This window comes from Vanellus vanellus, assembly GCF_965231255.1.
Source record: "Vanellus vanellus genome assembly, chromosome: Z".
NCBI classification, from domain to species: domain Eukaryota; kingdom Metazoa; phylum Chordata; class Aves; order Charadriiformes; family Charadriidae; genus Vanellus; species Vanellus vanellus.
Window position 1 is genome coordinate 72,542,885 of NC_138908.1, and position 15,878 is coordinate 72,558,762.

Genomic DNA, 15,878 nt, shown 5'->3' on the forward strand with positions numbered 1-15,878 from the left:
GGACCACTAACATTTTTAGGTAAAATTGCCTCATTGTGTCCATGGAAGTGGCTTCAGGTTTATTTTTTGATTGCAGCAAAAAATTACAAATTTAACTATGTCATCTAACAGTTTGGTAGATACTGCTCGGGCTTTCTGACATTCATTGGGTTTCCTAGAAATGCAATATCTCAGGTTGGTTGAAGTTTAGCTTCACATGCAAAAACAGTTCTAATTTAAAAAAAGAAATGTACCATGTTCTGCTTACATTTGTGCATATGAATTTTTTTTACATAGTATGAATGAGAAATGTATGAATTTATAGATCTGTTTTTTATATATACACTCATCACTGGATTATATGGTCCAGAAATAAATGAGTCACAGCGATGAAGAAACTATGAAGAAAATCAGTGTGGTGAACCTTGATAAACTTTTAGATAACTTCTCAGAGATAGAAAAGGTAAGTGAAGAAGGTAAAAAACGTTGAAACTGCTATCTGTAAATATTCTGTGACATTTTAATAAGCTTTTCAAGTGAAAATTTCTTCTAAGTGGTATCAGCATATTCTTAGTAATATGCCTTGTAATAGCAACTTTGGAAAGTGTTTGTATTGACTGTATCTCAGAGCGATATGAGTTACTTCTGTGGAGTCTGAGAAGTCTTTGTTTCTGTGCTGGAATTTTAGTGGCGCAGGCGCCAATTTTGGCTTCTCCAGAAAAGCAGGAAAGTGTCCCTTTATATCGGAAGCTGCTATTGGAGATAACAGTATTACACAGCTTTGCTGGGCTATCCTTTCAGAAATTGTTCCTTGTTCTATAAAAATGCCATTTCCATAGCAGGAGCATCTGTCATTACATTCTATATGCATTGAGCTGTCTTTATTTTATGTATGTCAGTTCTTAAAAACTCTCTGGTGATTTCCTCCTGATCAGTAAATCCATTCTAGAGATAATATAAAAGGGGCACCTGAAATAAATTTATCATTTCTCATAGAAAAAACATATTATACTGATTCCTATGCACACCCATTACTCAAGCTGGTGCTCAGCAAGGGCATTGACAGCCTCATATGCAAAGCAGTAGAAAGAACCTTGCTGAGGATTGATCCAGACTGGACTACAGAATTGAGAAGAAACCAGTTCATAACTAGTGATGTAAGTCAGCATTCTTAGTTGTGCAGGGTAATCTCACAATAGCACAGGCTGTCAACTTTGGCATCGTTCTTCTCTATAATGAAATTGCCAGAATGGCAAATAATACAGGTTTGTGACTACAGTGTTGTGAAATTGTTAAATTCTGTATTAATTTGAAACTCGAGATTCAAAACTTAAATCAAAATATATTACTATAACTATAGTCTGTTTCCAATATTCTAGAAAATATCAGAAATTAATGAAGCAAATAATCTACTGGTTCTTCAGCTGGAAAAATGTAACAGGTTGTTAACATTAAGCCAATCAAAGGAGGAATCAGTAAAAGAAGGTAAGTTATTTTTTCGAAAATGGTGTGTTTTCTGCATATATTCAGGAAGTTCTGAGAAAGATTTCCGGTATTTTCAGTTATATAAAATACAAAAATAAAATAGCAAGGATCTAAGATAGAGTGTGAAAAACTGTAATGCTTGATCTTGAGTCATGTAATGATAATCCTTTTCATTTGCATAAACTGGTTAACTAATCCACAAGCGTATCTTGAGAACTCTGTTAAAGTAACTATTTTCCAGTTGATGTTAATATCCATCTGCCTTAAGAGATTTTTGAGTGCATGCAGTACCTATGAAATAAAAACTTTCCTTTTGTATTTTCATTCGTTTTTTCCTATTCATCTTTTTTTTTTGTTTGTTTGTTATTATATTATCTCCTTTTCCAAGAAAACAATGTATTGGCAGGGAAAGAGGGAGAGGATCAGGTGAGCTTGGTGCACCTGGTGATGTTATTGTCCCCAAATGTTTACCTTTCCCATCCATACAGGCCTCTTGAGTTTCTAGTGAACAGCCACAGATTACAAACCCAGCATTTTTAAGCAAACTAACATCAGTAGTTTTACTTGAAGTGTGAGCCTGCGACTTATGTTAATCCATAAGCAGCTCAGATTTCTATGTAGCACAACAGGGTCAACATTTGGGAAAACTAAGGCCAGCACTGGCACTATCGTGACCCCAGCTGAGCTCTTCTGTTGGTATGAATGTGGAAAATGTTATGTTTCACCTGGTCACCAGAAACATTTTGCCCAATGAGGAATGCATCAGACATTCTCAAACACATACTTTTCTGCCTTCTGAAATGTCAAAGCTTGCCTGTAATTGGGGGTGGCATGTCAGACTGGTGGGGCTGGTGCTTCGAGATAACACAAAGAATTGTATTTCTTAGTTGCTTGTGTGATTTGGTTTGTTTAAGGACAATCTGGTAGCCCGGTTTGGGGTTTGGAATATATTTTCCCTGTACCTTGCTGGTATACTGAAGTTTTAGTATTTCTCTTTGAATTTTGCTCACTTAAATTAGTTCTTTAAGGACCCTGGATATTGATGGAGTCTCAGTGTCTTGTTCTGCCTTGGCATATTTTTAACTTCTAGAGGACTGAAAAGCTGTCCAAAGTGATCATACTTTCTATCTGTGTGAGATTTAATCTCTGAAGAGGTCAGATTAAACAATGTGACAGCCCATTTTATGTTTATAATGCCACTGTCAAGATTTTATCTCCATGACATTTCTAACTCAGTTATAAAGTGTAAGGAATAGCATATAATCCTTCAAGGCTGAGTTCAAATAAGCTAATACCACTGTTGTAATTTATTCCATAGCCTGTATCTGTGTTACTGTCAGCATTAATGTGATCAGTTTTGGTCGTTTTTCTTCTACTTTGTATAGTAGATGTCATTATAGTGCTAAATAATTATGAATGGTAATAATAGTTCATATTAATATTAAGAGGACTCAAACTTCAATGGAAGCTAGATAATGAAATGACATTTACTATTTTACAGGTGGGAATTATAAGCCTCTACATCATAATAAAAAAGTTGACAAATAAAGGAGGAATTAAAGATAAAAACAATTATTTTTTTTTATTCCAGAGGTGTATCTTTTCAGATATGTATTTGAGAAGAGAAATATCTACTACTTTGCATAGATTCGTGGTTGTTTATTCTTCTGCAGTTTGTAGAGTTGTTAAAAGGTGCATCTTTTTGTAGAACTTCGGTCTTTGACAAGTCATTTTGGTAAAAGTTAGGAAACAGGGTAGGAATAAACTTAGGTTCACACTGGAGTGAGATTATGAGTTGGTTTCACTTAGATCTTTGCTGGGACTTAAATAATTTAGCATAATCAGAAAGGAACTGGAAAAACTGTTGAGTGAGTAAGTAAAGTTTGCTCATGATGCTAGTCTCTTCAGTTATGCCAAGAATCTCATGATACAGAATGACAAGTGATAAAAAGGGGAGATGAAAACCAGTAGCAGTGTATATGGGAGGCATTTTATATAAACAGTGGTTGGCCCTAGTTGGCTACTTCTCAGGAAAGAGGTCTTGGTGTCCTTCTGGACAACTCTGTGAAAATATTAATAGTCAAAGAAGCAAACACAGTGACAGGCACAATTATGGAAGACATAGAGAAAAAAACATGCCCTGTAAAGTCTATGATTTTCATGTAATGTTCTAGTCCCCACATTTCAAAATGGATGTACCAGAACTAGAAAAGATAACAGAGAAAGTGGCAGGTTTGGTATTGTCAGGGAGGAGCAAGAGACAGGGCATTGGGAACCAATCCTGTAACAAGGCCCACAGAGGTAGGAGCTTCACCAGCTGAGACTTAGTCCCACCGTACCCGTGTAAGGTTGGCCTAGTGAGGGCTGCAAGGGTCAGCCAAAAGTCCACACTACCAAACAAGTATGTAGTGATGGAACAGGTCCAAGGTCAAGACAGGAGGTTGAGTCAGGATCAGGTTCAGAAATGGTCATAAGGGCCAGACATGATCTAGTGATCACTAGCAGGTCCCTAGTGATGAGGCAGGTCTGAAATCAAGCCAGGAAATCACTCCCTAGTTCATGACCAGGGTCTAGATCTGCATGGTATGTGTCTGCAACACAGCTGCAGCATAGCTAAAGGTGGGCCAAGGGCAAAAGCATCAGCTTAAAAGAAGCTCCCAAGGGAAGGAGGGGCAGCCATTTCTGAGTCTTCTTCCGGCTTTCTTCAAATGGATCAAGAGGCTTCATTATTGACAAAAACAGAGGTGGGCATTAATACAGAAATTAGATATTAAGAAGGGAAAGGAAAAGGTGGACAAAAAGAATAAATTATTCTTACCATAGAACTTACAGGGTAAAAGCAGAGAAAGTGAAAGAGACAACTGAGGAAATAAGAGCAACTGAGACGGCTGCAACAAGGACTATGGAAACAGAATGGACTGAAAACAGATGAAAATCAGAAGAGAGATTTGAGATTTGTAAATAGTAGTACTTCACTTTGATGAGATAAGAGTGAAATAATTGGAGGAGATAGTTATGCTGATATAACTGAAGAGAATGACCTCTGGAGCTGTTTTGAAACACATGATGGGAAAAAAATGTGGATGGCAGAAGTCCAAGTAGAAATACCAGAGCAATCAGCATGAAATACGAACTAAAGTTTTAGCAGCAGGGATAGCCAGGAAAAAACAAATCTCAATAATATTGAAGTCATAGTAGTTGTACAAATTATTACAGATATAGATAGGAGGCAGAGTTGTTGAAGACCAACAAGAAAGATTGCAGAGCTGTTAGTAGCAGTAACAAAAAAGGTGAAAAGTAGGAACTTGGAACAACATGGGACATCCAAGATGTGGTTCTGAAAGCTACTTGATGATAAGGAAGTGAAAGGTAAATGAGAGATGCCAAAAGAATAGTGTGTACTTAGAAATTAATACAGTTGTCATAGCTGTTCTATTAGGTTGACTTGCTTACCAATAAGGTAAATACTTCAGGTATCATGGCATGAAGTGCTTATAAGTTTATATTTTTGAACTGTATTCATTAATGGTGATCAGCAAGCAGAGTTTCACAAAACATCTTGGGCAGCAGATTGCCATAACCTGTGGCAGATGCTGTCAGAGGAACCTTGGTAAACAGTTACCATGTTACTAGAGATCAGCAGTGACTGTAGTGTTAAAAGTATTTTAAAAGAACATTACGTGTGGTGTAGTGATTATAAATTATAGTAAGTATATAATGTTTCTAAAGCATTTTGCTTTTTCTTTTTGAAAGGGATAGAAATGGTCTTTGTACCTTTATCAGATTCATCTGCAACACTGACCCTTCAGAAGGGGTAATAGCATACTGTGTATTCAGAATCAGAGCACTAAAAGTTTTGCGTCTAATAGGTCTATTCTTTGTAAAACCTTTCTGGAAGTCAAAGCACTGTGGAATTAAAAAAAACCACTCTTTATTATTGATGGGATTATAGAGGGTTCCTATGCAGAACTGGAGCAGATGCAAGGGACAAAATGTGGCATTGGTACTTCCATCCTTACTCTGGCAACAGTTACCTTAACAGACTGTAGTTGTGAGAATGGCTTTTATACAGTGATACTGCCAACTTCGGCTTGGATCAAAGATTTCTCCTAGCCTTATGTCCCAAGCTGTTTCCCAGAACCTGGCTCAGCCACATTCCTGAAACCATTGTTTGATGAGTTGATCCTAAGGCAACTGAAATTACTGGGTTTGGACTGCTGCATCAATTTCTTGATGTACCGTGTCAACACACAATCTTAATGTATGTACATTCTCAAGTTCAAGAGCATTCTCAAGTTCATCCTATTACAAATTTAACATATAATAATGAATTTACAGGATAGGTAAACAACTCAGCCTCAGAATGTAAAGCTTAGCAGTAGACCACAAAGCAGTTCACAGAACAGCTAAGGAAAAAACATGAAAGATCAAATGCTGATGAATGGTTCACATACAATTCCAAATAAACATGCTGCTTACAGCAGAGGAGCAGGGAGAAAAGGCACCCTGGAAGGAAGGGGTGTTGTTCCACCTACCTTGGAGACTTTGTGGCTACTAGTGATAGTGGGGTGGTGGAAGTGGAATTTTATCCTGGCTGAAGAACTCTTTGTTAGTATGAGAAACAGAAATAGGAATAGCATTTTGCACCCCAAGAAATCTCCAACAAATATAAGTGAGAACCTGAGGGCTCCTTGGTATCCTTGATTGCCAGAAGCCTGTCTCTAGAACTGTTTAATGTAGAGGCTGGGAATTCTGAAGGAAATGCAAAGGAAGAAAGAAAACTTCTAATACTCAAGGGAGAGAGGAGAGTGAAACACTTGAACCAAAGATAAGGTGGGAAAATATGAGCAACTGGGCAAGTGTATACATGTTCGGAAACATCATAAATGAGCTTTGTTTTGCCTTGATAAGTTCTTTGCTAAACAAAGGTGAGATTCAGGACCACAGTTTTTGTTTAGTGTAAGTCATTGCAGATCCACTTACGACAGACATGAGTCTGGCATTCTTTTTTTCTGCTCCTAAACCTTTTTGGTGGTAACTAAATGGACTCTTGTGGTGCAGGCTACAATTCTGAACTAAAATCTACTGTAGTTTTTAAAAAGAAAGCAATTACATTATTGTCTATGGAACACTTAAAGTGGCTCTATTTAGCATCTTCAGGATTGCATAGTTGTTGACTTAGTGTTTCAAAGGTGTAAAAGGAAAAAGTGGTTGATGTAATTGCCTTATAAAAAAAGCCAATAGCTTCAATTATAAATGCAGATGGGAGAAACTGCAATAAAATACAGATATTAAACATGGGAAAAGAGCACTTTGGCAGTTCAGTCTTTCTGTGTGTAGGGAGTATTCTTTACATGGAAGGAACCACTGAGAATCCATAATAGATGCTATCCTAGTGATCCATAAAGTTGCCACCATTTAGCAAAATTTTGCTTTTTCTTGGCAAGCAAAACTTGTGTGTTCTCAGTGATTTTTTTCCCATCACAACTGTAATTACATAGGGGACTTGCCAACATACATCCTTTAAAGATAAGAAAGATAAGCAAGTGCTCTTGGGACTGGACAAAAGAGTGTCTTGCAAAGAGTGTCTTGCACTTAAGTAGCTGCGATTCACTGTAAGACTATTATGTACTATTATGTACTCAAATGCATAGACGTCTTTCCAATTTGTGCATGAATTACAAGTTCTTGGGTTTATCTCCATACATTTTCAAATGGGAGAAATTTTGTAGTAGAACTAGTTGGTACAAATGGGCATGCTAACGTAGTGCTTCGGACTTTGAACAGGATTTTCCCACAAGTGCTTTTGATCCAGAACAGGAATTGAGGGCAGGAAATGTTTCTGTGCTGTTTGTGCTCCCTCTGCTGGATTTTTGGAAGCATAGAATGGGAGAATACAGCTGGCTAACGTACTCGGCTGCATGAAATGCAGACTTGATGGAAGAATAGAATAAAGGTCAAAAAGATTGAGTGGAAAATTGAATCTCTGAGCTTGGATCTTAAATCATCTTCCCGACTTCATTATTTGTAATGTAGTCTTTAATTATATGATCTACAATTTTCAACAGAGGTTTGGTCTTACATGATGAGTAACTTATTTAGTGTACTTTATCCATTGTGGAAATTAAACGCCACTTAAGAAATGCAGTGGTACTCTGGAAGTAGAAAGGTTTTAAGAGTAAGCAACGTCAGTTTTAGTGTTCCCAGTCTTTGAATCTTCAGTAACTTTACTGATAAGATTACAAGAAACATAAGGGATAAAATTAGTATTTAATGAAAACCAAATGTTATATTAAGGCAGTCCATATGGTGTTAAAATATTAAAAATACAATTAAAAATTAAAATTATGAAATACAAATATGTAAACTGATAACAATTTGCATGTATAAACATACACACACACATATTTTGTTTAAAATGAGATAATGGGAATATAGTGCCGTATTCTGAATCTCTCCAAGTTTATGTTGAGCCACAAGATGAATGTTAATATGGACTAAAAAGGGGGTTAGAAACTGCAGTGGATAGTGGATAGTGTTGGTCTTGTTAAAAAGAATCTTGGCAAAAATGCTGTCAGGAAAGGAAGCCTCAGTTTCATTAATTACATCAAATTTCTGGAATGCTGATATGGAAAACTTCCATTATTGCCCAGAAAACAATAACATCCTTGTTTTCTGGCTAGAAACAAAAATGTAATAGGTTTATGAAATTGTATTGCTTGATAAAATTGCTTTTAATCTATCATCAAACTAAAAGCTAAAATTAAGTAGTAACCATGTAATAATAATCTGAGTTATTTCTATAGTCGGTAAGAAGATTTAGACTAATATTTAATCAACGATTATAAAATATTTGAGAAAAGTTTGTAAACAAAATAGAAAACTAAAACTGTGAAGAAATTACTCAAAAATACCGAATTTTTCATTTCTTTTAGAATGTACTACTCTACAGAATGTGATAAAGGGTCTAACACAAACCATTGAAAACCAATGTAACGTGAAAGGTAAAAGCAAAAATGTTCTTATATATACTGTACTCTAATTTAGCATGAGCATGTATTTAATATTTTTTGTTTATATTTACCGTTTTTTTCAGAGAGAAAAAACTGGCAGCCAAACAGAAAGGAAAAATATGTATCTAAAATCAATCTTGTGCAAATTTTGGTGGTCTATATGCTTAATGAATATCTATTGCTATTATCACACTTAGAATCCACATGTAAAAGAAGTTCTGCCTTAGTGAGGGTTTTTTAATCAATAGTTGGGTTTTAAATTTATTTCACCATACCACAGGCAATTTTTCAAAAAATGAGAAAGTATCATTCAACTGTAGTCTATTAAAGCGTTTATGCATAGTTTTTATCACTTTGTTAAATCAAAGAGCCTTAATCCTCAGTGTAATGTTACTGAAATTTATTTGTCCCTAAATACTTGACAATTACCCATTGCTATTTTAAAATAAAATATATAAATATTTGCTATATCTGATGCAAATGGTGGAGGAGCTGACTAGGAGAGGTGCACTGCTGGATCTCGTCCTCACTAACAAGGAGGGTCTGGTGCAAGGAGTAAAGGTTGAAGGCCGCCTTGGCTGCAGCGACCATGAGATGGTGGAGTTCTTGATCTCGGCTGGTGGAAGCAGAATAGCAAGCAGAATTGCAACCCTGGACTTCAGCAGGGCAAACTTTGGCCTTTTCAAACAATTACTAGGGGAAATCCCGTGGACAAAGCTGTTTGAAGGTAAAGGTGCCCAGGATAGGTGGTCAGCATTCAGGGACTGCTTCTACCAAGCTCAAGATCAGAGCATCCCGACACGTAGGAAGTCAAGGAAGGGAGCCAGGAGACCTGTGTGGCTAAACAGGGAACTGCTTGGCAAGCTCAAGTGGAAGAAGAGAGTTTATAGATCATGGAAGGAGGGGCTGACCGCTTGGGAGGAGTACAGGGCTGCTGTCAGGGGATGTAGAGAGGCAACTAGGAAAGCTAAGGCCTCCTTAGAGTTAAACCTGGCAAGAGGGGTCAAGGACAAGAGGAAGAGCTTTTTCAAATACATGGCAGATAAAACTAACACCAGAGGCAATGTAGGCCCACTACTGAATGGGGTGGGTGCCCTGGTGACAGAAGATACAGAGAAGGCAGAACTACTGAATGCCGCCTTTGTCTCTGTCTACTCTGTCGGGGGCTGTCCTGAGGAGTCCCGTTCCGCTGAGACCCCAGATGAAGATGAAGTCAAGTCAATGGATGAGTTTGCCTTAGTTGATGAGGACTGGGTCAGAGACCAGTTAAGCAACCTGGACATCCATAAATCAATGGGTCCAGATGGGATGCACCCGCGGGTGCTGAAGGAGCTGTCTGAAGTCATTGCTGGACCACTCTCCACCATCTTTACCAAGTCTTGGGAAACGGGCGAGGTGCCTGAGGACTGGAGGAAAGCAAATGTCACTCCAGTCTTCAAAAAGGGCAAGAAGGAGGACGCGGGTAACTATAGACCGGTCAGCCTCACCTCCATCCCTGGGAAACTGATGGAACAGCTTATCCTTGGTGCCCTCTCAAGGCATATCAAGGATAAGAGGGTTATTAGGGGCAGTCAGCATGGCTTTTCCAAGGGGAAGTCATGCTTGACCAACCTCATAGCCTTTTATGAGGAAATAACGAGGTGGATGGATGATGGCAGAGTGGTAGATGTGGTCTACCTTGACTTCAGTAAAGCATTTGACACGGTCTCCCACAGCATCCTCATGGCTAAACTGAGGAAGTGTGGACTGGATGACCGGATAATTAGGTGGACTGCGAACTGGCTGAAGGAGAGAAGCCAGAGAGTCGTAGTCAATGGGGCAGAGTCCAGTTGGAGGCCGGTAACCAGTGGAGTGCCTCAAGGGTCGGTACTGGGGCCCATATTATTCAATATATTCATCAATGATTTAGATGAGGGAATTGAGTGTACTATCAGCAAGTTTGCTGATGACACTAAGCTAGGAGGAGTGGCTGACACGCCAGAGGGCTGTGCTGCCATCCAGAGAGACTTGGACAGGCTGGAGATTTGGGCAGGGAATAACTTAATGAAATACAACAAGGGAAAGTGTAGGGTCCTACATCTGGGCAGAAACAACCCCAGGTTCCAGTATAGGATGGGGAGCTACCTGTTAGAGAGCAGTGTAGAGGAAAGGGACCTGGGGGTCCTGGTGGACAGCAGGATGACCATGAGCCAGCACTGTGCCCTTGTGGCCAAGAAGGCCAATGGCATCCTGGGCTGTATTAGAAGGGGGGTGGTTAGTAGATCGAGGGAGGTCCTCCTTCCCCTCTACTCTGCCCTGGTGAGACCGCATCTGGAATATTGTGTCCAGTTCTGGGCCCCTCAGTTCAAGAAGGACAGAGAGCTGCTGGAGAGAGTCCAGCGTAGGGCAACTAAGATGATTAAGGGAGTGGAGCATCTCCCTTATGAGGAAAGACTGAGGGAGCTGGGTCTCTTTAGTTTGGAGAAGAGGAGACTGAGGGGTGATCTTATTAGCGTTTATAAATATATAGGGGGAATGTCATGAGGATGGAGCCAGGCTCTTCTCAGTAGCAACCAATGATAGGACAAGGGGTAATGGATTCAAGCTGGAACACAAGAAGTTCCACTTAAATTTGAGAAGAAACTTCTTCTCAGTGAGGGTGACAGAGCACTGGAACAGGCTGCCCAGAGAGGTTGTGGAGTCTCCTTCTCTGGAGACATTCAAAACTCGCCTGGACGCCTTCCTGTGCTACCTCATCTAGGTGTTCCTGCTCCGACAGGGGGATTGGACTAGATGATCTTTTGAGGTCCCTTCCAATCCCTAGTATACTGTGATACTGTGATACTGTGATCTTTGTACTACAGTTTAGCTGTATACCATGTACTTAATTTTATACCCATTATGTGTTCAAGGCATATTAGCATGAATATTAATAAACCTCTAAAAATTGGAATTATATAGCTGCTTTTAATACTCAAAATGAATTTTAATACTCAAAAAAACATTACCTGCTTTTTATAAATTCTGGTTTTGAGATACTACTTTCTAGTTCTTGGGAAACAAGTACTTAAAAAGTAGCATCTTCCAATTTGAAACAATTGTAGCCATGATAATAATCTTTTATTTTCTGAGCGGAAGATCTAGATCTCTTGAATGCATCAGTTATCAGAAGGGTAAAGGCAGTTCAAAGTACTAAAACCAGGCAAATATTATGATTATGGTAGTGTTCAAGGCCAGGCTGGATGGGGCTTTGAGCAATCTGGTCTAGTGGAAGTTGTCCCTGCCCACGGCAGAGGCAGTGGAATTAGATGATCTTTAATGTCCCTTCCAACCTAAACCATTCTATGATTAAACTATGAATTTTCTTGTTAAAAAATGGAGACTGAGATTATGTAGTTCTGTAAACAATGATTATCATGTCTTCAAAAGAGTTTCTCAAAGTTCAGAGAAGTGAAAAAATGAAAGTAATTTCCTTATTCTTCTTTCGTGGCAATAATACTGTCAAAATGTACTTTTTAATGTATCTTTTTTTTTTTTATTTACATAGATGAAAATGGTAGACTGAAGGGTACCATTCATATCTTGGAAGAGAAACTAAAGACTAGTGAACAGGTATGTCACAAATGATCATCCTTTAGGTAGAGGAATAATATTTTATCTCTATTGTAGCAGTTCATATGTATTTATATTCTTGGGTTTGCTATTATTAGTGCACTTTTCCTAACACTTACCCTGTGTAAAAAGAGAAGAGTTGTTCTTATGACAGTATCAATATGAGAATGTATTAGAGGGACTAAGAGGTCAAAACTACCAAGTGCTGAGAACACTGGCTCAATCTAAGAGGCACTTTTTTTTTTTTAGCTGTATTTAGCTTTAAATTCGACATTCTAAAATCTAATCTGTTGCATTAAAATACATTTTTGTATGGAAATAAGGTTTTGATATTCACAATGCCTGCTGTACTGCCAGAGAAACAAGAACTGTCTGAATTTTGTCTATAGTTTCTTTGGGAGTAAATGCTACAAAAATAATAGGTCTCTACCTTTTATCTGCATCTCATAATAAATTTCATTTACCATCTTTCTTCTTTTTTTTGGAAAGGAGGTAACACCAGCAGGGCTAGTCACAAGTTGTATTATTTCTCTGTGCTAAGATTGCAGATCTGTTACCTATATAGGATTAGGTATTTCACTGATTATTTTCTTTGCCTGTGTTTGTACTAACTATGACTTAAAATTAAATTTTTATACCACTAGAACTGTTATCTTGACAGTTTGAGAATAAAGTAAGTACTGCCTTCTGAAAGATGTGAGAAAACTATGATTCTATAGCTTATATACATGTATGGGCATGGTGGAACTTCTTAGTGTTGTTCTGAAGGCACTTACTTGACTATGTCCATATATACTGTTGCCACCAATCAGTAACTGCTTTTGTGAGTGCCTCCGAGCATTGCTCAGGTGAGTGGCTACCTTCCTTGTCAGAAGGCTCTGACAAGAGCTTTGGAGTAAGCACCTCTAAACTGGTGGCTGTGGCCAATACATTGATAATCTGGGAGTAGTTATTGGAGCAGCCTTACAATAGGCATGCTCAAACTCTTCACTTGAGTATCAGTGCCACCAACTTCACTACTGCTGATAGCACTCATGTTTCTACTGCTGCCAGTATGAAGTTGTGGAATTCTTGGTATAAGCAATATTAACAAAATGGATACTTTAAATACAATTTTCATTATACAACCTTACAGTCAAAAATCCACGAAAGTAAGACTGTAGTCATTAACTAACTGCAGCATTGTATCAGATCCTGGATTGAGGAAAGAATTATTACATCTCTGCTTGCCTGTTCTCCTAATAAGTACAATTTCTAATTTTATATTAACTGATAGCTGTAGTACAATGGAATCTGCTATGGTTTTCATCTGTGGACTTCAGCCAGATTGTGTAAGAAGTAATGGGCATTTTGAATTTACTAGATCAAAGATAAAACAAGTACTGAATTATAAAGTACTGTACATTTTTACATGAAGGATGTGCTTTGCAGAAGGCTAAGAGCACAGAAACCTCAAGATTTTTATGAAGCTTTTTACATTTGCAGGCATATAAAGATCAGATTGAGAAACTTATGATAAAAATTAAAAACAAAGAGGAAGACCACAAATCAGAAATAACACAGCTGAATTGTGATATAAGAAAAAAAAGTAAGTTCTCCAAAGACTGAATGCTATAGCATTGGGTAAAACATGTTGTTACCTGTAGGAGCTATACTTTGTCTAGGATAAGTACAATTTCCACTTCTTAGTAGAAACATTTGAAAGCTAGAAGTGGACAGTGTTTGATTGAATTTTATCTTTGCTCAAGAGAGTAGACAGTGGCAATGAGACAGCAGTACAACAACACAGGATGAGCAGAAATTCCAAAACTGGTAGAACAGACACTGGGAATGAAATTTCAGTGAATAACATTGTTTTCCCATGAAATACAGATCTGCTGTTCAAGAAAGTGTTAATATTTTGGGAAAGCATGTTATTTTTTCATCTAAACATCTTCTGTAATCATCGTATTTGGTGTTACTTTGTTACTAGTTGAAGTAAAAGAACTGGAGTATAGAGAACAGAGAGAGAAAAAAGAACTGGAAATATTAGAGCTAACTAGACAGCTGAAAATTCAAAATGAAGAGAAGCAGAATGAAATAATTAAACTGCAGATAGAGGTATGCATTACAAAGCTTAGTTAAAGATCAGTTGGGCATCGGGTAAACTTAGAAGAAACTGTGTACTGAAAAATTATAATTAGTACTTAACGAAGTAATATGGTCAAATCTAGGAAACTTAAAAAATTCTTGTCTTTGCAAAGATCAGTGGCATGTGCCCACTTCCATAATGGTACCTGGGTCACTTCTGCTGAGGATCAGGTTCTACCTACTGTATAGGGAGACCAAAGTTTGCTGTGCTCTTGTTTTAAATGGAATAATTTTGAAATTTTTGATAGTTTTTGAGCTATAAAAAAAAAAAACCAATGCTTTCTGCTTATTTTTTTTCTTTTTGATTTCTGAATGCTGGGAAGATATATTTTTTATAAACTTCCAAGAGCTTAAAGACTTCTAATCTTGCAGAGATTTGAGTCACAGTGTTCAATACGTATTTCATGGCTCAGGTGTTAAGCCACTCTCATTACAGAAACAATTCAAGAAATACTTCAGACCTTTCATGTATCAAAAAAAAGAAATAAGGTGTGAAAGTGTTCAGGCTGAGTTATCCTTGAAACGTGAGTTTTCAGAGGCTCTAAGCATCCTTTGCAGTTTCTCCTGCAGATGGGCAGCTGTGGAGCCTTCAAATTTTTTTTTTTAGCAGTCATCTTGTTTGTCTTTTTGGTTTATCATAGGCATACTACTTACTTTTTGCAAATTTTGAGGCATTTTTTATGAAACTTAACTAGTAATTGCATTCTTTTAAAAATAAACTTAAGTAGCTTCATTGTCCAGGATTAAATAGTAGATAAGCTTGCTATTACTACTTTCAGGTACAAAATCCAACTAAAAAAAAAAGGTAGAATTATACTTGTATTATTTAAACATGCTTTTTTTCCTGTTGGTTCTTAATGTTTTGTCTTTTCCTGATTCTTTCAGTTCAATGCTAGATTAGCAAGAGTTCAGAATAAAACAACAAAGTCATTTTCAGATGCTTCTGTCTTGCCACAAAGTATCTATCGAAGGGTATGTGCTTTAATAGCCTGGAGTCTGGAGATAATAAATACAGTAACAGCCTTTTTCCAGCAGTAGTTCCCTGGGGTTTTACTGTGTGTGTTCTGCAACAAAGCTTTGGGGATGGGGGAGTGTGGGTGGGTGGAGCTTCATGCCTTATGTGTCCATCTTACTCTCCCACACATCCCTCCCACCTCTAGACAACTGATTTCTTTGCACTGATGTTGATATAGCTGGGGTTCAACAACAAAACCCCATGTGAAGTGGTTTCAGTAGAGAATTGTTAACCTGGGAACTTAAGATAGAACTGGCCGACAGAAATGACTGTGATATAAATTATATATGTGCATTATTGGTTTTGTAGGCTTGGGGCTTTGGCATGTCACAAAAATAGGATTCTAGTGAAGTCATCATTGTAAATTTTGGGATATAAAATACTGAGAAAAATTCTTTTTAGACTATTTCTCATTAGTAATAGCATATTGTATTGTTACATAATTCTATGTAATGTTTAACAATGAAGACTTTCCTTGCATTTTACAGAAGCTGCAGCATCTCCAGGAAGAGAAAAACAAGGAAATTGAAATTCTCCGAAACACCATAAGAGACTTAGAGCAACGTCTTAATAAAGGCCAAGACACACACTTCAAACGGAGGCGATTTTGAGTAAATGACATGAAATGTTTCAGTAGTACATACAATGAGAAATAGAAAGAGTAT

At 37.6% G+C, this 15,878-nt stretch overlaps 1 protein-coding gene across 1 annotated transcript; it reads left to right on the forward strand.

Annotated features, from left to right (window-relative positions):
- Nucleotides 1–379: 379 nt before the first annotated feature.
- CCDC152 (coiled-coil domain containing 152) lies at nt 380–15,824 on the forward strand (the record flags this gene model as incomplete). Its single annotated transcript, XM_082497264.1, has 8 exons — nt 380–442; nt 1,359–1,464; nt 8,400–8,468; nt 12,004–12,068; nt 13,554–13,656; nt 14,041–14,168; nt 15,084–15,170; nt 15,702–15,824. 8 exons carry the CDS (start codon nt 380–382, stop codon nt 15,822–15,824), a joined length of 744 nt encoding a protein of 247 aa, XP_082353390.1.
- Nucleotides 15,825–15,878: the final 54 nt, after the last annotated feature.